Here is a 26288-nt window from a genome sequence, read left to right on the forward strand (position 1 = left end):
ATTTGAGAGAGAGAGATTAAAGCATGAATTTCTTTCAGAAAAGAAGGTTTTAGAGTGGAAGAAGGGGAAATTAGGAGAGTTTCTATCTCAGAGGGAGAGGAAAAACGATGGAAATAGAGGATGGGGTAAATTCCAATTCGCTTGACAAAGCTTGGTCTTGCTCTGGAATGGTGTTGTGTTTCTGGGTAGAGGGAGCTCTCTTTTATAGGCGCTCAGGGCTCTAATTTGGTCGATCTTCCATTCCCAACTTTCCTTCACTTCTCTCCATTCACTCTTTCTGGTGAAATTTCTTCCCCCGGAGCGCAGACCCCTTTGAGTTCCAAGGTTTTCTGCACAGCTAGGTTTCTCCATGGGGGTGAGGCGCCACTTGCTTTTTCCCTTGGTTTTCAAACTGAAGCTCGCAGAGGAAAGGAGAGAATGGATGAAGTCCTTTATCCAGTGGGTATTCCCTCTACATACATGGATTTCCTTTGGTTCTGGCTATGGTCCCTCGTTGACTACCCTGGGGTTCTGATAAGGGTGGAGCTCGAGGCTGAATTTTTTATAAAACGTTGGGCTGGGCTTTGTGTATAGTATTAGGGTTATTGGTGCTCTCTTTTCCAGCGGCTCGCATGCTTTCGTCCAGCTGCTGGAAGTGGCTTATTTGTTTTTGGGCATTCTAACTATCGTGGATTTTCCTAAATACTACAGCAGCCTATGGGATATTCTCCTAAGGCATTGGACCCCATTCTTCTCTCTCATGCTAACCCATGTATTTGGGCCCGGGGAATGGGCCTGAGTTTTAGTGCTCCCAAGTGGCCTAAAACTTCCATTCCTCGATCCCTCAATGGGCGCCGTGAGTGCTCGTACCCGTCCATTCCACAACCTTCTCAGCAAGCCCCGGGTAATTACGTGGCTTGGGCCCACTTGAGCTTGTAGCATGGCTTGACGGCATTGCGTGTTTATTTATCGTGCTTGGGCTTGAGTTTTATTGTGCCATGATAAGCCGTGCTTGGATCGAATAACATCAGATGGGTTGATGAGTGTGATTTTATAAAGTCGTCGCATTTTTGGCATGCTTGCTTGGCGTGATATGTGACCCACAGCTCGTGTAGGTGAGTCCTACAATTTTTCTTATGTCCCGATTGGGCTTCATTTGCGATTAATTATTTGTGCTAGGCCTAGCCCTTGGATTTTTGGGCCTCAACAGTCTGAAAGGGGCAGAAGTGGCTGGACTTGAGGATTACTGAGCTGGAACTGCACTGTGGTACCTGTTCTGCTTAGTCGGGCTCTCCATAAATTTGTTGAGGTTTTCGTATTTGTAAAAACCCAGACTCTGCTTGCTTTGGCTTTTGCTGAACCAAATTTGTAACGAGAGAAATCTCGTTTTGAATGACTTTTTCTAAGTCTGAAACTAGAAGTTTCGATTTGTAGCTAGCTTCTTTCTTGTGGCTTAATGAGCTTTTGGTTGCTTCAGTTTGTTTGAAGGTTCTTTGAGATCAAGTGATCATTTTGAGTTTTTGTCTTTTGACTGATTTTTGGTTGTTTGATCGATTGGTCCTTTGCTCTGTTCACCCTCTCCTATATTTATAGGAAATGTTTTTTTGGAGTGGGGGTTCTAATTCTTTTAATAATGGGCGGAAAAAATTCTCAAAAGATCTTTCATTTTTAAATGCAAAGGAAAATGGGGTTTTATCAATTCTGGCAGATAAGCCCTCAATAGTCAGTTCCTGAGGCAATCACTTCCCTGCATTTTGATGGGGAACCTAACCCTTCTTTCAATTTAACTGCTTTTGTAAGAGTTTCAAACTGTGATGGTAAGTTTAATTTTTCAGTCTTGAATAACTCCATGTTTCCTGCTTATCTCCTTTTAGAAAACATAGTCTGCGTATCCCTTGAAAATGGTGCCTTTTTGGAGCAGGAAAAATATCTCTAAATATACAAAAGGGATTTAATCTTCTGGCGGCATAGTTTTTTCAAAGATGTCCTTCTTTTATACCTGCCCCTATTAACTCTTTATTAATCCCAGTTGAAATTGCTGACTTTTCCAAGTCAGGAGGTCACATGGGTTTGTCTCTTTTTTGGGCTCATCTTTCTTCACTTTGAACATGTCAAGCCCAATTTGGGTTTCTTCGAAGCCTAAGTCATCCTCGTGGTTTGATAGTTTCTGGGCCTCCAATGTTGGGTTGAGTGTATAGTCTTGGCCCATTTATTTAAGGGACGTTGGTAGCTGTCCAAAATTGATATGGGCTTTTTGATTTTTTGGATTGGGTGTGTCAAATTAGGCCCAAACAAAGGCACTTCTATCTTGTTGGAAGGCACTTCTACCTGTTTCTTCATTATTTTCTTTATATGGTTCATTAGTTTACCTAAGATTGTGTTGGTCTGTTCTACTTGCAGGGGCTACAGATGGTCCAGTTGAACTATATTGGTCTTCTACTGGCATGCATTCTACGTCTATTAACATATTTTGATATTCTTTTTCTCCTAAAATATGTTCTAATCTTATATTTAACATTAAATCTTTCATTTCTTTATCTGATAATCTATGTAATCCTAAGTCATAAGTCTTATATTTTTCTATATATTTTTCTTCATCTAAATTTTATATGTCATCTATAAGTTTATCAACTATACTATCAAAATTATGCTCAATCATATTTATTTTTAAATTATCAAATGCCATATGTATTTCTTCTTCTAATTCACTTTCTAAGTCTTCTACATCATTTATTTGTTTATAATTAGTAAATCTTACTATTGCTTCACCTATACGATTTTCAAAAATTTGTGCTTTATCAGGTTGTCTATTTTTTGCTACTTGTAAATTAGGTAAAATCCATTATGTTCCTTCTAAAAAGCTATTATCTACTGGTTTTACTACCAAAAGTTTGTACTAAATTTTGAAATTCTACATTAAATTTATAATGATAATTATCTGAAATTTTTCCTACGTACATAAGGCTAATACTTAAATTTTTATATTCTCCTTTCATATTATAATTTTTCGTTCTTATGCTAATTTTAATATGTTTACTAAATTCTCTAATATTCATAACATAATTAGGAATACATCCTATGACTGCTAGGTTTGTGCTAAGATCTACTTCTGTTGTAGCTATAGCTGCTTGCTGATGGTTATCCCATTTGTCATCATATATGTATACTAGTGCTTTAGTTCCTACTTGTGCTCTTGTGAGTCCAGCTATTCCTATGATAATTGTTCCTATATGAATTTGTTTGTAGTGTGACTTTTGAAGATGTTCTATTGCTGTATTACTAAGTAAATAAAGAGTAACTTCTTTATCTATACAACTAACTTCATGTTGGCTAATACTACTTACAATACTATGTTTATTTTCAAATCTTCCTAATTGATATAAATTATATTTATTTTTATGAGATTTTTCAAAACCTTTTCTAAGAAATTCTTGTGCTTCTTGTTCATTGAGGTATATATCTTCTGTTCTAACTATTTCTTTTCCTTTTCTTCTATAGAGTTCCATTTACTATTATCAAAGGGATTTATTCTTCCTTTTCTTTTTTGAGGATTATTTCCTAAGGTTAAATTTTTTAATTTGTCAACTAAGTCTTTAGGTAGTGTAGAAGTAGTATTGTGCACTACTTGATTAATTTTTGTTATCTGTTCCTCTAATTGATCTACTTTTTCAGCTAGATTTAAAATTAATTGGATAATTAAATTATTTTATCTTATAGGGATATTACTACTTGCTACAGATGTGGTAAATTCTGTAAGACCTACTGGTTCCTTATCTAGTTTACCAACTTCTTCTAATGCTTTGATATATTTATTATTGATTTTAGAATATGTCATTAAACTAAAAGTCTATCTATTTTATTATGTAACTTTTCTACTTGTTCAGTTAATGTTTTTTGTACTAGTTTTATCTTTTGTACTTCTATTTTAGTTGCTCAATAATTTCTAATTATTGGAGTTCTATTTGTTTTGGCTTGCTATCTATAAGATCTATGAGGTCTTTGATTTCTTTCTTACTAGGAAATCTTTGAATATTCTTATTATTATCTTCTAATTGGGATGTTATATAATCTAGGTTTTGTCTTATTGTTTTTAAGGAATTTTTCTGAAAATATTCTAATAACTGTTGAATTATTCTATTATGTTTGTTATGTTCAAATTTTACACTTTCTGCTTGACTAATTAAAAGATCAATAATACTATTTTCTAGGGGATTATTACTGCTATGTAAAAGGTGTTTGTGTTCTTTTTGTGGAAAGTAACAAACTAATGTATTATTATATAAAGTTAATTTTTTCTTTTGTTGTTCACTGATTTCTAGATTAAGGTACTCTATCATATAATTGTCTTTATCTAAGTCTACCTTTTTCTTTTAAGATGCCTAAATGTTCTTGAAATGCTTCTATGTATTATTTACAGACTTCTGAATGATACTGGTTCCTTATTATACTATTCTGTACTTCTAATTTTCTTCTAGGATAATTACCTACTTCTGGTGATTTTATTAATTCTTCTAGATTCCTAATTTCTATTTGGTATTCAGCCTTCTGTTTCTTTAATTCTTGTAACCTTTCTTTTATTCTAATAGGTGTCCACCAAGGGCCAAACATGCAAAGGGTTTACTGTTTTTAACTAGGCCTGTAAATAAAGCCCGGGCCCGATGGGCTGGCCCGAACCCGGCCCTATTTTTTAATGCATGGGCTTACCCGGCCCGAAGTAATGGGCGGGCTTGGCCCGGCCCGAAGTCTAATGAGTAGGGCTTGGGCCTCATTTTTAAGCCCTTTCAAAGCCCGGCCCGGCCCGATTATAATTATTTAATTGAATTAATATAGTTATATTATATATAATATTAATAGTTTGTCGGCAACTTTCTTTCTTGAAAGTTGAAAGCATGCTTTGTCTCATCAAAAGCTTATGATGAAACTGAAAATGTAGAGAGCATGCACTTGCATCTGAAGATGCACCGAAACCAACGCCTCTTTTTCTTTCTTTTCTAATTTTTATTCCTTTTCTTCTTCCCATATCTCATCTCTCTCAACACCTTCATCTTTTATTTTTTCCCATCTTCTTCTTCCTTCCGTTGCTTTCCATTTCTCCCTCTCTTTTATTTCTTTTTTCCTTCTTCTTCTCTCCCTCTCTCTTTCTATTTTTCCTCCTTCTTCCTCTGTTAGTCTCTGCAATTTTTTTTCTCTTCTCCCTCTTTTGCGTCATCTTCCATATCTCTCTCTTTTTTCTATTTTTTTCCATCGCTCTCTCTTTTTTTCCATCGCTCTCTCTTCTCCCTCTTTTGCAAAACCTACTGTCACTGTCACCGTTCCTGAGCAGCAGGTGGTGCAGCAGGATTTTGTAGACATGTACATGAAAAGCATGCAGCAATTTACCGAGTCTTTGGCAAAAATGAAGCTTCCTTTGGACCTTGAATCACCAACCAGTTCAGGAAATTCAAGCTCTGATCAGAAACTGTAGACACCGAAGAACAGCGGTTCCCGTGTGTTTTATAGGGCTAAATAGGCCCGACTCATTGGCCCGATCATAAGCCCGAAAATGTTAGGCCCATGGGTAGGGCCTGGGCTTTGTATATTTGATATAGGGCTAGCCCGGCCCGGCCCGATAACTCCTTAGGGCTGAAAAGGCCCGTTTTACAGGCCTATTTTTAACTAGTGATTATGGTTTTAACAAAATTGTAACATATTATAAAACGTTGGTTTTTATCAGTTGTGTTGATTGACTTCTGTCCTCAAGGTACTTTACTATCATAATCATATTATTAAGGTACTAAACTAAGGCTCTGATACCATTTTTCAAGCGGGGCTTGGTCACAGTTTTCTAAAGGCCAACATGACAACCAGACACCATGGCTAGAACATGGAATTGCAAAGACGCCAACTTAAAGGGCTATGAAGCAGAACTCAGAGGTTCCCTGACAGGCATCCTATTATCATTATGGCAAATATAAACATGACCAAGTACTCAAACAGAGTATAGACCGTCAGTTTAGCAAGATAATAACATAATTATAAAAGTGTTTCCCTATTTTGGACAAGAAGTCTTCTAAGAAAACCAAAAAAAAAAGAGTAAAAGAAACTTACTTAATTGCTTTGTGCTGAAATTGCTATTTACTGGATATTAATCAGTGGTTTGTGGTATTTAACAATGTTTGAAGTGTATGGAGAATAAGATAAATTATATGAACAAAGGGAGTTTTATTGATAAAAGACTGAAGGAGGAAGTACTAAGATTTTTTCTTCTTTGGTGCTGTACTTCTCTTCTTCGGAGCTACAAGCTATATACACCATTTTCACCGACTCTACTAGGAATGGCTAAGGATGAGAGGAGAAGCCTCTCTATCTGATATTATTTCTATCTCTTTCTGAAGTTTCATACATACATCACATGCCAACTGATGGCAAACAAACGATTCTTCTACCTTTTAAGACAAAATACACTTAAAAATATGTACAAAGAGACAAAAACACTATTTCTGATATTGTCGTTGCGCAATAATAATTGTTGGGTAGATGCAAAGTGACAACGTCTTCACATGGTCTGGTTACTTGAAGACAAAATCTTTGCATTCAGGTCTGGTTTCTTCACATGCTGCTGTGGTTTTGGGTGAAGAAAAGAGCTCTAGGATTTGCATGTCTTTGATACTAAAGATAATGGTTTTTTCATCATTTTGAAAAAATTTTGGGTGTTTTTGAAAGCTGCTTGCTTCTTTTGGGTTTTTCACTAAATTCCTATAAATAAAAAAACCGAAACAGACGAGGAGCGGTCCAAGCTCCCCCTCGTCTCTCCACAAGCCCATTGGTTGAAACCACGGGTCAATACTCTTCTCCTTAACTGTGATGGGGCTGTGGGACATGAGCAAGGTGGTCGAGGTCTGGGGGGATGTTGTCGTGACCACGCCGGAAACTTTATCTGTGGTTTCGCATCGTTTGGTCCACCTGGTTTGGATGTTTTGGGCACGGAGTTGGTGGCTGTCCGGGAAGGGTTATTGATGATGGGATACATGGGTTTTACTCGGTTTACCATTGGTCTTGATTCTCAAGAAGTTGTTTCTATTCTTAAAGATGGTTTGGATTGGTGGAGTAATATTGGTAATGTGGTGGAGAATGTTCGTCGGTTAATGGTTGATCGAGAGGTGGCTGAAGTGTTCTACCAACACCGACAGGGTAATGGGGTGGCACATAGTCTAGCTCAGCATGGGTTGAGAGTGAGATCTCGAGTTTTTTGGAAAGACCGTGCTCCTCCATGGTTAAGCATTCTTTTAAATAAGGATATAGCTATGGTGTAATTCATTGTTTGTTTTTGAGATGCGGTGGTACTCTTTTTCCTTGACCGGATTTTCCCCCATTGGGGGTTTTGGATGGCAAAGTTTTAATGAGGCCACACTAACGCTCTCTGTTCGTTTGTAAACCTTATCATTGGTTGGTGCTGTTAGAAATGTGCCCTAAGAGCCAATACATTTGATGTAATCTCCTTAGAATACATTTCGTATATGATAAATAAAGGGCAATATTATTTTGTTATCTTTTATGTCGCATAAAGAAACAAAAAGTCCAGGGTATACTAAATAAGAGATAAAGTAATCTAAAGAAGTTTAGATTCGGGAGACCTTTAATCTCTAATTGTAGTATCCCAAAATGTTCCTAATCATAGGGTTATCAAATGGGCATTGATAAACCGTCAAGATTGGTACATACTATGTATGCTCAATAATGAGGATGGTTGGTCTCAAACCATTTGTGTAGTTGACACTAATACAAGTATGTGGGTGCTCATTAGTGAATGAGTACACTGAACGCGATCAACCGCAGTTCTCGTATGGAGTATTTATCTATATGTCAAACGAGAACTTATAGTTGCAATAATGCAAATTAGTCCTTAGACCTGAGGCATCATGGTTGTCTTGTGATGCGTTATTGATCTTTGATAACTCACAAAGGCAAGTCGTAAAAGATTTTCCTTATGTGTTATTGGGATCTCTTAATTCATCATGGAGATATGTGAATGTACAATAAGGAATCTCTACCTTTGATAAGAAAAGGAGAATGTTTCAAGATATGATTCAGTGAATCTTCGGCCGAAGTACTTGAACATGATTTAGAAAGTGTTTTAATTATGTTCTATTGAATCATATGAGGTTAATCATATTAGGGGTTTGACATTATCAATCTGTACCCTAATAATATGATTGGAAACATTGTATAAGAGAAGGATCGTATTGCATTGCAATTCCAACTGAATAGGTTCTTCATCTATTCTAATTAGTTTGGGTAGTCATGATATATTGCTAGATGTCACTCTTGGCTTGTGGAAGTCCTAGGATTGATTGTGATCGATCCAAATAAAGGAAGAATTAAAAGGGGGTTTTAATTCCAGTTGGTTAGAAAGAGTTCTAATGTTTTCCCACTGCCTTGCTAAATTAGAACCTAATGGATCGCACACCTTAAATGGTTAACTTTGAGTAATACAAATGAGAATGAGGAAATCAATTTGATTGATTTGATGTGGATGATTTACTACATGTAAAAATGTATTTGGGCCTCGGTAATAGTTAATGAGAAGCCCAAATGGTTGGGTATCAAGCCCATGGACTTAAGACACCTAAATTATGGCTTAAGTGTCATAAGGCCCAATTTTGGAAGCCCAATGGGGTTTGGCCGAAAATGCTTAAGTAAAGGTGTATGGGAATTGTTTCCATAATACACACAAACACAATCCAACATCAACCAAATAGGTTTGGGAGATCAAAGAGAGATAGTTGTGAGTTTTCAAGAGTGAAACACAATCATCTTTCAAAGGGGTTTAGATTGAAACCAATCTTGAGGATCTTGCACTAGCATCCTTGTATTCTCAAGATACTTTTTCTCATCTCAAGGTTCCATTGGTGTGGAGACTTAGAGGCCATATACTTTTGTGGCTCACAAGGAGGAGAAAGATCAAGAGGAGATCAACAAAGGGAAATCATCAAGAAAAGACCAAAACACAACTTGGTTCATATTATAGCTTCAAGGGTAATTAGAACTTATCATTTCTCTTGAATTTTCATTTATGAAAAACATATCAATGTTCATGGCTTAAGATACTTGGAAGAAGTTTTGTTTTGAATTTAAACAACCACCATATTCTTCCGCTGCAATTAATTTGATTAATTTGTATGTTTAATGTTCAAATCAACTTCTTAAAAATGTTTTAAAACCAACAGGTGCTACGGTTGAATGAATCTGTCTATTTGATCAGGAAAGAGAAAAGAGAAAAAAAAAAAAAAAAAAAAAAAAAAAAAAAAAAAAAAAAGGAGAGAAAACCCTAAAAAATCGGCGGTGGAATTCTCCGAGTATCTGAGACTGAAGCGACTGAGAAGCGTAGACGCAAATGGAAATGACAAAGGACTTATTGAGGGTAAAAGAGACAGAAGGGAGAGGGAGGGCGTTGGTGGCGGCTCAGCCACTGAGGGGCGGTCAAATCGTTCTCAGAGACTCTCCAATCCTCCTATACTCTGCTCTTCCTCTCATCTCTCCTTCTCTTCACCCTTACTGCAACCACTGCTTCAAAACCCTAAAGCAACCTCAACCTCAAGCTGCTGGTTCTTCAGCTTGTGTATGTCCATGGTGTTCACACCATGCCTTCTGCAGTTCCAATTGCCTCTCCTCTGCTCTCTCTTATTCCCACTCTCCTTGGGTCTGCCAAGCCCTTTGCCGCCTCCGCGACTCCCCTTCCCCTCTCTCCGACCAACCGCTGGAGCGTCAGGTCCAGGCCCGCTTCCTCATCGCTGCCTACAACCTCGCAATCGTTTCCCCGTCCAATTTCCAGATGCTCTTGTCTCTCCAGGGCCAGCCAGACGACTCGGCCGCCTCCGACACCACCGCGGCTGCCCACTTTCTGCATTGTCTCATCTCTTCCCTCTGCGCTCCTCCTCCATCTCTCCAAGAGCAGCAGCTGTTTTCGGTGGAGCTCTCGGCGGCTCTGCTGGCCAAGGACAAGCTAAATGCCTTCGGATTAATGGAGCCCTTCTCGGAAACTTCGCAGAGGTCCAGCAGAGCCTACGCCATTTATCCAAAGGCTTCGTTCTTCAACCACGATTGTCTCCCCAATGCCTGCAGATTCGATTATGTCGACGCTGACGGCGACCGCAACACCGATATGGTGGTCAGGATGATCCATGATGTTCCGGCGGGAAGGGAGATTTGCTTGAGCTATTTTCCGGTGAACCAGAGTTATTCTAGCCGGCAGAGGACTTTGGCGGAGGACTATGGGTTTGCTTGTCAATGTGATCGCTGCAAGGTCGAAGCCAATTGGTCTGATAATGAGGAAAACATTGAGGGTGAGGAAGAAGCAGAGGGCATGGACGAGGACCAAGACCAGGAAATGGAAGCAGCCTCAGAATCAGAACCAGAGTCAGGTAGTGACATTGAAGAAGCCCAAGCCCAAGTGGAATCTGATTTCCCACACGCCTATTTCTTCCTCAGTTTCATGTGTAATAGAACCAATTGCTGGGGCACTCTGGCCCCTTTGCCCCCCAAAGATGATGGAACTCCGTCTAATGTCATGGAATGCAATGTCTGTGGCAACCTGAAGAAAGATGAAGAGATCAATGGTCATGGTCATGATGGGCTCTCAATCGATGGCTAAATTAACTGCTCTCTTGGTTGCTTGCTGGCTTTCTGTAAGTTTCACTATCTTTTTTCTACATTGGCATCACTTTTTTGCTTTAAGTAGTTATTGTAGGCTCCCGTTCAGTTCTATAATATTTTTATTCAAATGCATCTGCTGTGAAGTGAATAGTTTGTAGTTTTGGGTTTTGACCCTCAATATGCATTTGCACCTTTTGATGACTTGTGACCAGACCTCTCTCACCAGTTCAATTGTTATATGATACTTGCTTGTAAACTTCTTTATTACTGAAAAAGCTTAATTGGTTGTGATTAGGATTCTCCTATAAGATAATGACACTTATCAAAAATGAAATAGATGCATTACCAACCAAGCATGTTTAGTGATCCTCTGTTTTTGTCCTTGCTAGGCAATTCAAATTTATCTGACACGATTCATATTATCTCTGTCTCATCCACAGCGTCCTTAGCAAAATGTGTGGGGTTATTTGTGCTGTTGTTGCAAGATCATTTATTTATCCGTGATTAGTACAGGTTCAGACCAAAATTTAACTATGATAATGTACATGAAGAAAAAGTTTAAAACGTCTCTGTTTAAACTAGTAGAACAGGCTGAGAGGCATGGTAACCTGTTCTGAATGTGTTGACATTTTGGTTCTCTTGACTAGAGAAATACTTCTTCTCTAGTTATTTTTCTCTTCAGGATTCTAGAGGGAAAAATCATAAAAGAAAACAAGCAAAGAAAAAAAAATTTCAATTGTCATATCTGGTTGCTGGTTAATAAAAGCTTCCTAATGATAATTGGGAATGTGGATTTTGTCGGTGAAAATTGACAGAAGGAAAGCTTAGACATCCTGTGTCTGAATCGTGCACTTAACGATGTAGTAGAAGAAGTTTGAGTAAAGAGTACTTACTTTAAAAAAATAGCAAGAGCCAATACTTTTAAGTGGAAAACAAAGCCATGCTTTCTTTGGCAACAAGGTGAGACATATGTATAAAATTGATATGATCATGTGAACATGTATATCATTCCAGGATTATCCAACTTTTTGCAAAAAGCTAATATAGAATTAATGGATAAGACTCGGATAAATGGTAATATTCTGATTTCAAGCCATGCTTCTATGGAAATCAAGATGATTAAATGCATTAACCCTATATTAGGTATATGCTAAAAATACTCACTGAATGTTTGGTCACAGGCTTCAAGAGATCAAAAATTGGTGCATCATGATCCTCTCAGTTAAAAAAATCATAAACAGCCTTAGAGGTTTTGGAGGTTTCTATTGCAGTGGTTATGCCTCTATCTATGCGATGGGTAAGCTGGCATATTCTAGTTCTTGTTAAGAGATATTATGACCTAATGATTTCTGGTTGTTGCCTGTGCCATAGTCTTCTAATCTAGCAAAAGTTTGTTTTCCTAAGTTAGAGCTAACAGCTGCTTGGTGGAAATTCCAGACTTGATACCAAACTGGGTTAGGAAAGCTTAGTTTCGTCTAAGGTTTGGTGACAAATGCGGTATTACAATGTTGACTTTTGGTAATAGAAGTTGTATAACAAAGGGTCTTTAGTTTGTGTGTTGTTTAAGCGTGTCTGCATATGCTAGCTGATTGGAATTGTATTTATCACGTCGAAAATGTTACGCTCACACATTCTTTGGCTTGAAACTATACTATGCTATCACCAACAATATGGTAATGCTTTTCCTCCTCTTGTTTCAAGTCTGTCTGCAGCATTCGCCTGCAAATGCCCTCTCTTTCTCTCTCTGAGAGTGTTGCTTGAAACAATCTGTCCAAAAAAAGTACCAACCATATTCTTATTTCCTCTGACTGAGCTTACTTTTAATTAGAAGTTAATCTTTCTGTGAAATTACAGAAGCATTTGGCGAAACAATGGGTGTCAATCGCCAACAGCAATCATTCAAAGTGTGTGCCCCGATTACGTGGCGGGATCATATGCTTTAGGCGGTAAGATTTTGCTTTACTCAAAAGAAACTCATAGCAAACAATCCAATAGCAAGCAAAGAGAGTGTAGACAAAGCACTACCAATTTTATGAAGCTAAAAGAAAAAACCACTGATTGGAAAATTTTCCTGTTTTTGTTGTAATATGCGTTATATTTGGTTTTGGTAAACCCACTAGCCCCTCCTTTAACTGCTCCAACCTTGATCGAATCTAATACGTAGACACCTTCCTAATCACGTTCACATTATATGGTGGCGATGGTGAATCAGCCCACTAGCTGTTTGGAGTTTTGGACCACCACCAGGCTTATTTGCATACCCAACCAACCCCAACAGTTTTTGGAGGAAAGAAATAGGTAACATAATAACATGCTTCATATTATTCTTTTTTTTATCACCGCCTTGCTCTCTACACACTCACGTTGGTTCCAGCTTTTAGGCACAAAACCTAACTTACAGAGGTAACTTTTCTCTGTGTTTGTCTCTACGTGCGCAATGCCCTGCAAAAGAAATTAGGAATATTGCATTTCAGGACGTCATGAACGGTGGCCATGGCAATGGCAATGGCAATGGGATGGGCTTGTGTTTTTTAATTTTTACCTAATTTAATCACACGTAGGTGGTTGTTATTGGGATATGGTTATTTAGTTTTAATGGTCGGAATGAAACATGGTGTGGTCTCACTGTCCTGATCAATTGGCCTATCTTACGTATGTTCTGTTAAATTCAATCTAGTGTCATATCCGGCCGGCGCCTATTGAGAGGAGAGGAGGAGATGGAGGAGGTTCTATATCTTTGGAATTTTTTAAAACCATGCAAATTTATGAGTGGACCGGTTTGCTTTGCGCTTTGCTGCTTTGTATTTTATTTTTGCGCTTATCTTTACCCGTGTCCTTCCCATATTAAGGAATACGGGAATATTCGAATTTCTTCTTGCTTTCTTCTTGCTTTCTTCTTGCTTTCTGTTCCGTCTCTCTCTTTTATGATTTTCTCTCTCCAAAGCAAAGGAGCTAGCCAGCCATCCATTACTGAATGTGGACGGTGAACGGACACATAGCCCATAGAAAGAATAAAAGGATTAAGGGAAAAGATAATGGTGAACATATGCAATTCGAGCCCTTCCTTCATCACACGTTTTACCAACGTAAAAGCAGTAGATTCCATACACAACAATAGCCGCAACTTGAGCAGTAGTAAATTTTGCTATTGCCATGAACATAAAGTTTTTATTCAAATATTTATACCCACTAAATCATTTGATTCTCCTTCTTTTGGAGTAAGATTTTTATTTTTTTTAAATTCACATATTTAAACCCAAAAAATAAAGTCAATGTTATTTAGCGAGGAAATCAATTAATGTAGGAAGGAATTGGGAAACTTTTACGAATTAAATACATATAGATACGTTTGTTTATGAAAAAAAAAAAAAAAAAAAGGGGGAAATATGGAGGGTCAGATTCATGCACGATTATTCTAGAAATTAAAAAGCTGCCACAAATCATGTGCAAAAAATCTGGGTGAGCTGAGCCTGCTGCACGCAAAGTTGTCTCATGCAAGTAAAGCAAGAGCTTCAGTTGTCGGTTGGCGTCACGCTTGTTGCAGTGGCTGTGGCTGTGAAGGCTAGAATTCATGTTTACGGCGCCTGGCGCCATGTGACTGGGTGCATGTAGATCGCGGCTGACAAGTCAGAAATAATTCGGGAAACCAATATCAAAATAGATTGTGAAAATCTAGAAACCAATGTCGACATTTTCAGATAGTCATTTTTCTGATGCGAGATCGTAGCCGTCAAAAGTAAATGACGAGGCCCTAGGGTACGCGCTTCAAAATGTTTATGTACCACTTGGAGGAGAGACCGGACTCGGACGCAATTGTTGTTGTTGGACGGAGAGCGAGGGGGATACAGTTGGGAGAATTGGAGGGTAAATAGGGGGAAAATCGAGGGATCAAAAACAAATATCTGTTGCCAGTATAATAAAATAATAATAATAACAAATATCTGTTTTTTTTGTTGCGATGGATACTTACTTGAACCAACAAACCCATACCTGTTGTAACTCTTTCTATAAATATACAAATTATATTCCTTTTAGGATTTGTCAAATATAAAAGCAGAGACAGAGAGAGAGAGAGAGAGGCAGCGGAGCAAAAGAGAAACCAGAAGAAAGGAAGGAGAAGGTCATCCAGCGATTTGGGGAGCATTTACAAGTAAGTGCTGCAGGGTGCCTTCCCCCCCTCCCCCACAGGCTGCCTAGAACTAACGCAGGAAAACAACAGACAAAATTATTGAATTTTGTTTATTCAGAAGGCGGATAAAGAAGATAAGGTGATTATTATTCATCTCTGGTGCCCACACAATTCAGGTTTTGTTGTCATTCGTCCATATTCTTTAATGAAATTTTATTTGTATATAGCCATTTATATTTACATGCACGGTGGAGATAGATGGAAGGTTTATAATAACGCGTGGTGTTGGTGATGATAGGGTAGGGACGAGAGAGGGAGATATGGCTGTGTATGAACCTATTAAAAGATACGAACATGATGTTGAAGAACGTGGTATGACGGATCCTATGATGATGAAGAGCAACAACATCAGTATTGATCATGATGAGGATGTTGAGATGGCCATTCAGCAGATATCCAAATCGACATCCGCCTCTTCCGCCTCCGCCGCCGGCTGTGGCGCCGGTGGTGCCGCTGCTTATAAGAATGTTAGTAATGAGGAAGCGGCGGCGGCCTCATTGCCTTCGAAGTTGCGGCAACAGCAACGCCTTGTTTCCCTCGACGTTTTCCGCGGACTTACGGTTGCGGTATGTAACGTCGTCTACTTTCAGCCTCCTCTTTATGTTTCTGCTGCTTTTTTTATGTTCCTTATTTTTCAAAACCCAGAAAAATTAAAAACGAAAACAGAAACGAATTTTAATTAAGGGAAATTCGTTTGGCGATACGGCACCGTATCAGTTTTCCGCCTCCTTTTTTTGCATTTTTCTTGTTTTCTAAGTAAGAGGAGGAGAGGGTTTAGGGTTGCTTTTTTCTTAGTTTGTTTGTAACCGTCAACAAAAAGGATTAATGATGACTGATGAGTATGAGTCGTGACTAATGAACTGTTCTTAAGTAACTCATAAATTATTATTTATTATTATTATTATTAACCAAAGTACCCACGTCTCTTTATTTATTTATTTTTTTTTTTGGTCGAACGTTTATTTCGTAGATACTTAAAATAGGAAAAGCCCAAACTGACCCCCTTAAAATAATAAGATTGTTAGATTATTATTCGTCTGAAGAAATCAAAGATCATCGGATCCAAAATCAAGGAAACAAAATAGCAACTCTTTTCGTAGAGCGACTGTCGTGGCACATTTCGGGTGATTCGGTTGCCGGACTGAAAACAATTGATATCCATTGCATATCTTCTATGTTCTTTCCTTCCCTCCCAATCCAACACTCAATGATTTGTTCTCTTTTTCAAATCGTTTTTAGTGTTCAAAGTAGATCTCGATTCAAATCTACAAAGATCAGATGCAATGTAAACGCTTTACCCAAAAGAAATCATGATGCGCCCGACATTGATTATGGTACCAATGTACATTTGTCAGGTGCACCGACACTTACAAAAAGCTGTTTCATCACTTGCTTTTTGTATTGTATTTGAGTGACTAGGATGTCCCCCACTGCACGTTAATATATATAACATCTGCTTCTTCTTCTTTAATATGACATCTATGGATTGGTCCTTTAAATTGGGCCTACTTCCCAGATATGTGACTAACTGATAAAGTCGCGCAGTTACATATGTGTCAAATTATGATTCACAAGAAGTATAACTCGATCCAATTCTTTTTATCATTTAATTTGTTTTTGGTTCGTAAATAAGATGTTGATTTTCCATAATTATAATTTATATATGGTATTATTGGTGCAGATCATGATATTAGTGGATGACGTTGGTGGGATCCTGCCTGCTATTAACCATTCACCATGGAACGGTTTGACCCTTGCAGATTTGGTCATGCCATTTTTTCTCTTTATGGTTGGTGTTTCCCTTTCACTTACCTACAAGGTACACCATATCTTTCATGCTCTTCTGCTCTCCTTAATTTGTTCTTTTACTCAATGAATGTTATAAATTGTTCAAAAGGGTCATTGTTTTAAGAAGAAGCAAAGCTAACCAAAACGTATTTACGTTTCCTGTACAGAAAATGTCATGCGGAACCGTTGCGACTAGAAAAACAGTTCTGAGGACACTGAAGCTTCTAGCATTAGGCCTTTTCCTTCAAGGTGAACTACTAAAACATGCAAAATTCTGAGCATTTGATGCATATCCATTGATCATGAAGATACAAATAGTTTAATTCTATATGTTCAGTGTAAAATCATTTTACTCTGCAATGCAAGCTTTGTTTGCAATTATATGCTTCTGTAAACTGAATGTACAGTGCAATTTGCATCCAGGTGGCTATTTTCATGGCATCAAGGATCTAACGTTTGGGGTGGATATTGAACAGATGAGATGGATGGGCATTCTACAGGTATGCTACATATCACTAGTTTTAATTTCCTAAGCTTGTGCATTTTGCCTGGTAGAGTAGTCCGAACTTGGAGAAGAGTTAGAACTAATTTCTCTATGGTTTTCAGTTCCATTTTGTTGTGTCTATATTAGCTCTTAAACACCAGTTGCCTTGGTTTTTTTTCCAGAGAATTGCAATAGCATATTTTGTAGCAGCTTTGTGCGAGATTTGGCTAAAGGGTGACGATAATGTCAACTCAGGACGTTCTCTGCTCAGGAAATATCGATTTCAATGGTAAGTCATATTTTTTTGCAATCGTATCGTAGTGCCTACTTTTTGTTTTTTCTCTGGACCATGATAATACTTTTTACATTTGCTCAATTTTGAACAATGTCTGGAACCTCATTCTCAGGTCAGCAGCATTGATAATCACTGTGCTATATCTGTCACTCTTATACGGCTTGCATGTTCCTGATTGGGAGTACCAAATTCCTGGTGATTCCTCCTCTGCACCAAAAACATTTTCAGTAAGTTTTGATCATTTGTTTTTTAATTGTCCCCCGATTTCTTCGAGTATGATTTTCTTTAAAAATGGTGTGACTGGCGTTTCTAACACATATCTGTTTGGAAGGTGAAATGTGGAGTACAGGGTGACACAGGACCAGCATGTAATGCTGTTGGGATGATTGATCGTAAGATATTGGGTCTTAGGCACTTATATGGACGACCAATCTATGCACGAACAGAGGTTAGTATCTATTTTGTTGGTTAAGTTCATTTACTTTTGGTGTTCCTCGCATTCATTCCTAACATTTAGTTTTAAATTTTGTTATTTCTACAGCAATGCAGTATTAACTCCCCCGATAATGGCCCGTTACCTGCTGATGCTCCTTCTTGGTGTCAAGCTCCTTTTGATCCTGAAGGACTTTTAAGGTGTGTTAGCAATTTCGATGCGTATCTTAGTATGTGTGACTTCAATAGAGAATCCTATTGCTTCACTACGCGTAATTCCTTTGCCTTAACTTTGCGAAAACTTACTTTCATTGTTGCAGTTCCATGATGGCTATTGTTACCTGCTTGGTTGGTTTGCACTATGGACACATTATTGTCCATTTTAAGGTGAGAAAGCTTCATATATCACAAGTTTTATCTGTTTTATTTTCCTCAGCAAAGTTTCTCTAACCATTACCCCCTCTAAATGCAGAATCACAGGGACAGAATCCTGCACTGGTCTATCTCATCCTCGTCTCTTATAATCTTAGGCCTCACCTTAGACTTATTAGGTATGTGATTGCTATACAATTTTGTTATAATATATAAATGAGCCTTCTGTACTAATAATTGAAGTTGCTGAATTTTTTTTAATCATTAAATTATCTCCTTCATTTGGTTTTTCAGGCATGCATATAAACAAGCCTCTTTACACATTCAGTTACATGTGTATCACAGCTGGTTCTGCTGGCATTCTCTTTGCAGCAATTTACTTGATGGTAGGATTTCTAGTTGTGTGATGAGAAAGAAACATTAAATTTTCAGTCTGCTTAGTTTTCTCTTCCTCTTCTTCTAAGTTGATAACGAATCGGGTTTTCCACAGGTCGATGTGTGTGGCTACAGGCGCCCAACTGTTGTGATGGAGTGGATGGGAATGCATGCATTGATGATTTTTGTGCTTGTAGCCTGCAATCTCTTGCCAGTTATCATCCATGGATTCTATTGGAGGAAGCCTCAGAACAACATTGTAATTCCATTCTCTGTTTCTTGTGGTGTTAGATTTTATTTTCTCGTGCCAATAAAATGTTGAGTTATCAGTGGGGTATTGTAGTCTCATAATCTACCTTATCTCTTGCAGCTTAGCTTAATTGGAATTGGAAAATGAATTTCTTAAGGGCAGCTCTGTTGGGTTATATGCGTTGCACCGCGCAAGTGCAGTCAATTTCTATCTTAAGACTGGACCTAAATTGTTCGACCATTTTTGGTTCGTGCATTTTGAGAAGAGAAGGTGGAGTTGGCCTTGATAGAGACTCCGGCAGGCAGTGTTTCCCGCGCTCTTTACATGTACAGATTGGAGCTTCTCTACAGAAGATGGTGTAGGACCGAACTTTCTTTATGATTTATGAGGCTTGAAAAACGTATAGAGAGATTTAAAATTAGGGTATTTTGTAAATATCAATACTTTTATTATTACAATCATTATTTATACGATCTTTGAGAAATCGTTTATAGAAAATAGACCCAGCTAGCTTGTTTCTTTTTAAAAGCTGATCACCAAACTCAATTCTGTGGGGAAGAGCATTTTGATCTATCAGAAGGTCAAGATTACTGGACATCAAACAAAGAATTCAATTAACCAATAGGTAAGATCAGTAAGGAAAAGAAACTCTGGATGAAAACAACCTCAAAACCCTAAGATGATTGTTGGAAAGAAAATTATGAAATCCTCATTTTGTAAGCATCCATCCAACGGAAATAAGAATAGGAAGTATAAATTTTGATGGTGAGGTGGAGTATGCATGGTTTGAAGAAGCCACATGGGGAGGAGCCACAGGTACACATGTACAGGTGGGAGGAGAATCATTTGGATAGTAGTAGGGAATTATGGAATATCCAGTCTGAGCTATGGTGAGCACAAAAAGGAAGACGCCGGCAACTAGAGATATAACAGCCCAGGGATTTCTGAAGTAAGTATGAATAAGATTGGCACGCCACTCGTTCCAAGGCTTCCGGCAGTAATGATAGACCTTCTTATGCACCGCATCGAGGCTGCTTTCTGGGTCCAGTGTTATGTCCTTGGAGAGGGAGTTGAACAGATTAGCAACCGCTTTGTCACTTCCTAGAGCATTTTGGACAATACCTTTGGAGTGTAAGAGGGCAACATCTCTAGCATTGTCTATGATGTTGTCCATGAAGAATGTATAGGATGTCACCTCATTGCCTGCCCCAACATGGAAGCGCTCAAATGCTATCAGATTCAAGAACATCGACTCGGTGGTATCATCCACAAGAATGACTGGGAGCCTGAGGATTCCCCTAGAGAATGAGATGTCTTTCAGGCTACCAGTTTTGCTTTTCTTGAATCTGATTCCGGCTTCATTAAGCTCTGTTGCAGACCAGATAATCACATCAAGACGATTCACGGGCTCTGGTGGGCAGGGACCTGTTGTGCACTGGGGCTCTGACTGAAGCAGGCTTTTCCTATACACATCCAATACGTGCAAACATTTTCCCATGTTGGAGGCTGATGTGCCAGAGGAGTAGAACTTGAGTAAGAGCCTGGTCACAGACAATTCATCCTGTGCAAAACAGAGTAGACATTATTGAAATAATTAAAATCAAAATCAGAAACAAACTACTTAATTACAGTCGGCACAAGAAACTAACAGTGGAGGATCCAGACTCTTATACCTTCTTGCTCTCCACTTCCACCAGCTTGTTGAGAACCAGCATCGGCAACTGGTTCTCAATCATTAACATGTCGCGTTTGATGTATGGTATGATATGGAGCTTCCCATGATTGCTGAAGACGGGATCATTAAGAGCATAATCATCCAATATATTTGAAGCAATACGCACGACCTCCAGCATGAAACAGCCATCCAGAATCATTAGTTGCAAGAATCTTGATGTATCATCTTTCCACCCAGGATCAAGCTGATTATACGATTCCTTCAAATCTTGCACCACTTCAGTCAGTGCATTGACAAACAATTCAAGAGGTTTCCCACATCTCTTCAGGAAATGAAGAAGCGCACGGTGCTTGTTCTCCTCCATTGTATTTAAATGATCGAAATGGTAAGGACCGAAGGTGGCTACCTGGGGCTTGTAGGCCTTCTTGTTTATGTCTGTGATGTAGACTGGTAATTTGTAGATTGACCCCTTGCTCCAGTGTTCCTTCTCTGTTGTAAGATCTTCCATCTTACTAAGCTCTTCATTAACTTGAATAACCCATTTCGTGTCTGCCATCGCAACCTTCTGGTTGGAGCTCAACGGTTCGACAGGCTTGATACACCTAAGTTTGTTTTATTCCTTTTATATATGCCTGTTTGAAAAGCAGAATCAAATCTCCACATCTATACAATGTTTCCAATCTTTTTATTCTTGCTTTACAAACAAGATATCCGGTCAATAGACAAACTAAATTAGCAAAGCATAAAAGCCAGTGATTTGTTTAATTGGAGGCTTTCTTTAAAGCTCAAGTGATCAGGAATTCCCATAAACTACAGAGACTAAAGAACAGCACTACCTCTGTTCAATATTCCTTTCTTGATGGTGGTGAAAGTTCCAGTCGCAAATTCTCACCCAAAACTTTAAAAATAAAAAGTCTCAGTCGGAGATCGATAAGGCCGATGTTAGTGTGACATGATTCCTTCCTTGAACACCAAGTTTCAACCAGGTTTACAGAATTTTAAAAGATACATTTTGCATAGTAACATTCTTTAAGTTTTCTCACAAGTTGATGGACAATAAGAATTGCATTGTCAAATTTGAAATATGAGTAAAACAGAGTTACCCAGAGACAAAAACAGAGTAAAAAACAAGAAACAATGAAAATGGAGAACCGATTAAAAAAAAACATATCAGTAGCCACCCTTGAGGTCATTGACGACGTCGTAAGGAATGGGAGTGACAGCTTCAATGGAAGCCCCGCCGACAATGAAGCCTGGCTTAGGCCCCTCAGGCTGCCTCTTGGTGCTAATCTTCACCCCACGAGCTTTTGCCTCCGCCTTCAGCTCGTCATTGCGAACCATCCTTGCTCTGAACTCTTCCTCGCACCTCGACGGATGAACATGCTCCACCCTCACGTGAATCCGCTTCTTGATGACCCTGTTGCCGACCTGCTTGTTCATCTCGACGCCGATTGCGCGCTTTGTGACGTTCCAGACTTGGCCTGTGCGGCCATGGTAGAACTTGTGGGGCATGCCCTTGTGAACGGCGCCGTTTACCTTCACGTCCACGTAGTCGCCGGTTCTGTAGGTCTTTAGGTAGGTGGAGAGTGGGATGTAGCCCTTCTTCCTGAACGCCCGTGAGAACAGGTCCCTCGTCCGACTGCGCAATCCATGACCCGCCGGCATCGCTTCTCTCTTGTTTCTCGCTTTCTTTCTCTCTTTCTCTCTCTCCTCCAAAACCCTACCACCCTAAAACCCTTTTATTACCCACTTGTAGCAGGCCCAATCCTTCACTACAGGCCCGGTAGAGTGTATTAGCTATTTTCCTATTAAGTAAACCCAACCCAATATAAACTTGTGGAGGTGGATGTGAAGACTGTTTTCATTTGAATATTAGGGCGGACCTGTATCTAATATATCACGTGACATGTTGATGTTGTATGTTGCACTCACACTAATTTTCTTTTATACATTCACGTATTCAGTACGAACGCATAATAACCCAACGAGTGTGATATTACTATTCGTTCTTCCTTTATAGTTGAATGTGTTGTAACCAATTTCCAAACCCCAAATCTTGTATTGTGAACATAATACATGTTCTAATTTGGGTGGATATTTTTGTCCCCACGCAATAGATTGTAGTTGTAACAATTCACATGCAAACATTGACGATTTACTTGATAATTGATGAGACGGAGACATCACTATGCAGTTCATCTAACGTCTGTGACTTTGTACAATGACTTGTTTGCTTTTCCCCACTCACTACTCCTATTCAAAACTTAATTGACTGCTCATGGTGTCTCGGTCTCCAATATTAGGGTTTCTCTGTCACTACCCAATTTCTTTGTTACTCTGCTCTGCTCTGCTTCCATTCCATGTCAAGTCAATTTGGCCCGCGAAATCTGCTAAATATGCTAACTTTTGCATTAATAATCGGGGGGAGTGAGTTGGCTTCATGTCTTTTTCTCTGCCTCTTACTTCTTTTCCATCTTTTTTTTCTTTTCTTCAGGACATTTTCTATTGCGAAAAACGATAGTATACTAAACTCACACACACTACACGAATACTAAAACTCGAACCAAGACCTTTCCTAAGATAACTGATCATTTGACTTTCCCTTCTCTTTTGGTTACTTACCAATACTTTTGACAGCAAAAGTTTCTCTCAAAAGTAGATACAACCACCCACTTTCCCTCCGTAATTTGTTCCATTTGGAGCAATCCAAAAATGATCATGAATTTTGTTACATTCAGATACAACCACATACTCACATTGACCAACTTCTCGACTTATTTTATGATAATAACCCACAAAAGAAGTGTTAATTACTGACACCAATCCTGATCTAATGACTCTAATTAGTGACTTAATTTAAATTTAGTGAGGCATGTTATCACAGTTATAGAGGGCCATTTTTCTGACCATTTTTAGACTTTTTTATGTACTAAAATTTTGGGAGAGATCAATCCTCTTGGAAGCATCATTTCTTTTTCTGAACCAGAAGAGATCACCTCATCCAATTATTCCTTATCTTAGTAAATCCCTCTAAAATACTTCCAAAACATTTCAAAGTTCGAGCAACCCCTCGTGACCTTGGGGTTAAAGATGAAAACACACCGACCCATCTGCGCTCCTGGTGTTGGCAGACCAATTATTTTTTCCTTTTCTTAGATCATGATGCTGCTGGGAATCCATCAAACCAAGAAAACCATGTGCTCACATGAAACCACGAGACGTGGATCAATACACATAAACTATTATTATATAAAATAAAACCATTATAATAATTTTTGAAACTAGAATAACAACCGATTTAACGATAATAACTGAAACAATACATTAAAATCCCATGAATTTATGAAAGCCATATGCGGAAACATTACATATCACAGTAATCCCCCCACTACAATAAGAAATTGAATTGATGTAAACAAACCCCCTCCAAATTAAACACCAAGTTGGTGTTAAGCAGAGCTGCCTATTAATTAGGGGTGTTTTAACTTTAATTTAATTTAATTAAAAACAGTGTTACTGTGTCTGCATGCATGGGTTTGATAAATTTATATGTCCCTGTCCCTCTTGCACTCTGGTGGGAGAGTTGGGTATCTGACTCTGTCAGTGCAGTAGTTGTAGATGGTGAACTTTTGGCGGACCCAACGCAGCCTCCTCCATTGATAAGAATCAAGGTCCTGGAACTCCTTCTGGTCCCACCATCTCTGGCCCTGCGTGGCACAGAATTTGGCCTCCACCGAGGCCTCACAGCCGTCGATGTGGAAGCCCCTGTACGTGGCAATGAAAGGGGCCTTGGACCAATCGGTCTTTTCCAGCCCACCCCTTGTGGCCCAATCGTCTGCGTTCCACAAGCTAGAGTAGAGCTTCATGGGTTGGTTGAATGGGAATTTCACTCCCAAATCTTTGCTGTTTTTGAACACCCTGATTGGTATGTCGTCCACGAAGAATCTGATTTCATGACCATACACAAACATAAAAAGACACATTAGCCCCATATGGGATCTTACCAAATATTATATGACAAAAACATGATTTCATCATGGATCGTTATCAAAAAAGTTGGAAAAAAGAAAAGGTGGGAAGAAAAAATGCAGACTCTCCCTCCCCCTCCCCCCACCCAACAAAATAGGGTAATTGGGTTGGCTACCATGTCCAAAAGTTTTGTCGGTTGAAAAAATGCACGAGTTTAGTCAAAGAAACTTTTATACTAAAAACCCACATTTGAATCATGGTTTTTTTTTTTCGAAAATCACTCGATCGTTGAAACTCTGTAATTTAGAATATCACTTGTACTAAAATAAAAAATAAAACTTTGATTTACTTGGGAATGGCTAGCTACGTTTTGGTTCTTTTTCTCTTCATTTCTCTTAAGGAATTTTTCTAGCTTTTTATAGATACTACTCTGGTTATTAATTTATACCGAAAATTGCATTGTCTAATGTTTTGAATGCATTAATTGAGACATGAAATTTGCTGAAACTAGTAATTTTTTTAATATGCATAAGAAAACAGAGGAAATTTAAGGCAAAAAGGGTGAAAGAGGAACTTACACAATCTGGTAGAGATTCCAGAGGACAGAGTAGGAGTGGTAAGCTGTGGTTGGGTCGAACCAGAGGAAAATCCTCTGTTCTCTATCACCCTTTCCTCCGGTGAACACATTGGTCTGCAAAATGTAAGGCTGCCCTGTCCTGTTTCCCAGGAACTCAAAGTCTATCTCATCGTGCTCAGCGTTTTGAGAAGATAGCTGCATAAGTGTATATACACGAACATATATACATTTGTTAGTTCATTGCCTATTTCAAAGTTTCAAACTTTGGTAAACCAAAACAAAGATTTTTAAGCGGAAATGAAAGAAACAGGGAAATAATACTCACATAGAAAGCAGTGACAGTTCCGGCAGAGTCACCGGGGACCAACTTGATTTGCATATGGAAGTGGCCGAACAAGTAGTTTCCTTTTGATTGGAAGCCAGTGCCTTTAAAAATGAAAACCCAAGAACCAGTAAGCATACATGAATATGAAAGTTGAAAACTTGTTCACAAAACAATACAAAGATTCTGGTTTTATTTTTCTACCTGTGTATTTGTCCAGATGGAGCTGAATCTCAGAGCCTCCATTGAAGTACTTGATGTGATCAAAAGCCCAGGTGGGCTGATAGTTCCTGCCAAATGGCACTGATACAGGCTTTCTTGGGGGAGCTCCCATTGTTGCAGAGACCAAACACAACAAACTCACAAACAGCGTCCATTGTTGGTAAGAAGCCATTTCTCTGCACAAAAATAAAAGTTCCCAAAGATGAAATTAGCCAAGCTTGGGACTTGAAAAGAAGCGTTCTTTAAGTTCCTAACAACATAAAAACTGTATGGTCTTTAAGAGTTTAGACCATTACCTCCAGCACAGAGAGAGAGAGAGAGAGAGAGAGTTGAGGTGTGATGAGGAAAAAGGAGAGGAGGGCAAGTCCTTTTGTAGTGTCTGATTTTATCTGCATTACATAATTGAAGGGTTCTGTTAAAATTGTTTAACTGTCGTCAAATTAATTAAAAATGATTTATGAGATTATTAAAATATACTAGTAGCATAACAGCTGTTCAATTATTTTTTTTTTCCTTTCGGCACAGAGGAAGGGACTTTAAGTTCTGGGCAGAGATAAAGAATGTGTTTGAAATTATAAACATACAATTATGGCTTTCTTTTACTCTCCCTTTCTCCATCACTCTTTCTCTGTTTTTGTCTTGTGGCCAATGAGAAATGAGAGCCTGGCTGGCCATATTGAACCTGGGCCACTCTGAGGAGAGGCCATGGAGGAAAGGTGCTGCTCTT

At 38.6% G+C, this 26288-nt stretch overlaps 6 protein-coding genes across 8 annotated transcripts; 3 read left to right on the plus strand and 3 right to left on the minus strand.

Moving 5' to 3' along the window:
* Positions 1 to 5831: 5831 nt before the first annotated feature.
* Positions 5832 to 7271, plus strand: LOC148297732 (uncharacterized). The gene is made up of 2 exons (XM_088247991.1): positions 5832 to 5892; positions 6739 to 7271. Exons 1-2 carry the CDS (start codon positions 5832 to 5834, stop codon positions 7269 to 7271), a joined length of 594 nt encoding a protein of 197 aa, XP_088104117.1.
* Positions 7272 to 9278: 2007 nt separating this feature from the next.
* Positions 9279 to 12677, plus strand: ASHR2 (ASH1-related protein 2). Of its 2 annotated transcripts, XR_015836969.1 has the most exons (3): positions 9279 to 10643; positions 11793 to 11908; positions 12466 to 12677. XR_015836969.1 is itself a non-coding variant. In XM_021971781.2 (2 exons), exon 1 carries the CDS (start codon positions 9353 to 9355, stop codon positions 10607 to 10609), a length of 1257 nt encoding a protein of 418 aa, XP_021827473.1. In that variant the 5' UTR covers positions 9279 to 9352; the 3' UTR covers positions 10610 to 10643; positions 12466 to 12677. The 2 variants fall into 2 exon arrangements, 1 of the variants encoding a protein (XP_021827473.1); XM_021971781.2 differs by lacking the exon at positions 11793 to 11908.
* Positions 12678 to 13858: 1181 nt separating this feature from the next.
* LOC110768091 (heparan-alpha-glucosaminide N-acetyltransferase-like protein (DUF1624)) lies at positions 13859 to 19294 on the plus strand. 2 transcript variants are annotated; one of them, XM_021971779.2, is made up of 14 exons: positions 13859 to 14879; positions 15039 to 15366; positions 16482 to 16619; positions 16756 to 16837; positions 17012 to 17088; positions 17255 to 17361; positions 17480 to 17594; positions 17699 to 17815; positions 17909 to 18000; positions 18120 to 18186; positions 18272 to 18350; positions 18466 to 18557; positions 18662 to 18805; positions 18917 to 19294. In XM_021971779.2, exons 2-14 carry the CDS (start codon positions 15061 to 15063, stop codon positions 18941 to 18943), a joined length of 1443 nt encoding a protein of 480 aa, XP_021827471.1. In that variant the 5' UTR covers positions 13859 to 14879; positions 15039 to 15060; the 3' UTR covers positions 18944 to 19294. The 2 variants fall into 2 exon arrangements, with proteins under 2 accessions (XP_021827471.1, XP_088111933.1); XM_088255807.1 differs by lacking the exons at positions 13859 to 14879; positions 15039 to 15366 and adding an exon at positions 16359 to 16377.
* On the minus strand, positions 19290 to 21345 carry LOC110768092 (UPF0481 protein At3g47200-like). Its single transcript, XM_021971780.2, has 2 exons — positions 20470 to 21345; positions 19290 to 20357 (listed from the first exon to the last, which is right to left on the minus strand). The coding sequence occupies exons 1-2, from the start codon at positions 21025 to 21027 to the stop codon at positions 19506 to 19508; spliced, it is 1410 nt and encodes a 469-aa protein (XP_021827472.1). The 5' UTR covers positions 21028 to 21345; the 3' UTR covers positions 19290 to 19505.
* A 113-nt stretch (positions 21346 to 21458) lies between these two features.
* Positions 21459 to 22207, minus strand: LOC110768096 (large ribosomal subunit protein eL21z/eL21y). Its single transcript, XM_021971783.2, has one exon. It carries the CDS (start codon positions 22134 to 22136, stop codon positions 21642 to 21644), a length of 495 nt encoding a protein of 164 aa, XP_021827475.1. The 5' UTR covers positions 22137 to 22207; the 3' UTR covers positions 21459 to 21641.
* Positions 22208 to 23713: 1506 nt separating this feature from the next.
* Positions 23714 to 25965, minus strand: LOC110768095 (xyloglucan endotransglucosylase protein 34). The gene is made up of 5 exons (XM_021971782.2): positions 25858 to 25965; positions 25544 to 25737; positions 25343 to 25443; positions 25019 to 25212; positions 23714 to 24416 (listed from the first exon to the last, which is right to left on the minus strand). The coding sequence occupies exons 2-5, from the start codon at positions 25731 to 25733 to the stop codon at positions 24017 to 24019; spliced, it is 885 nt and encodes a 294-aa protein (XP_021827474.1). The 5' UTR covers positions 25734 to 25737; positions 25858 to 25965; the 3' UTR covers positions 23714 to 24016.
* Between the last annotated feature and the right edge of the window lie 323 nt (positions 25966 to 26288).

This window comes from Prunus avium, chromosome 1 (genome assembly GCF_965620075.1).
Source record: "Prunus avium chromosome 1, drPruAviu1.hap1.1, whole genome shotgun sequence".
NCBI classification, from domain to species: domain Eukaryota; kingdom Viridiplantae; phylum Streptophyta; class Magnoliopsida; order Rosales; family Rosaceae; genus Prunus; species Prunus avium.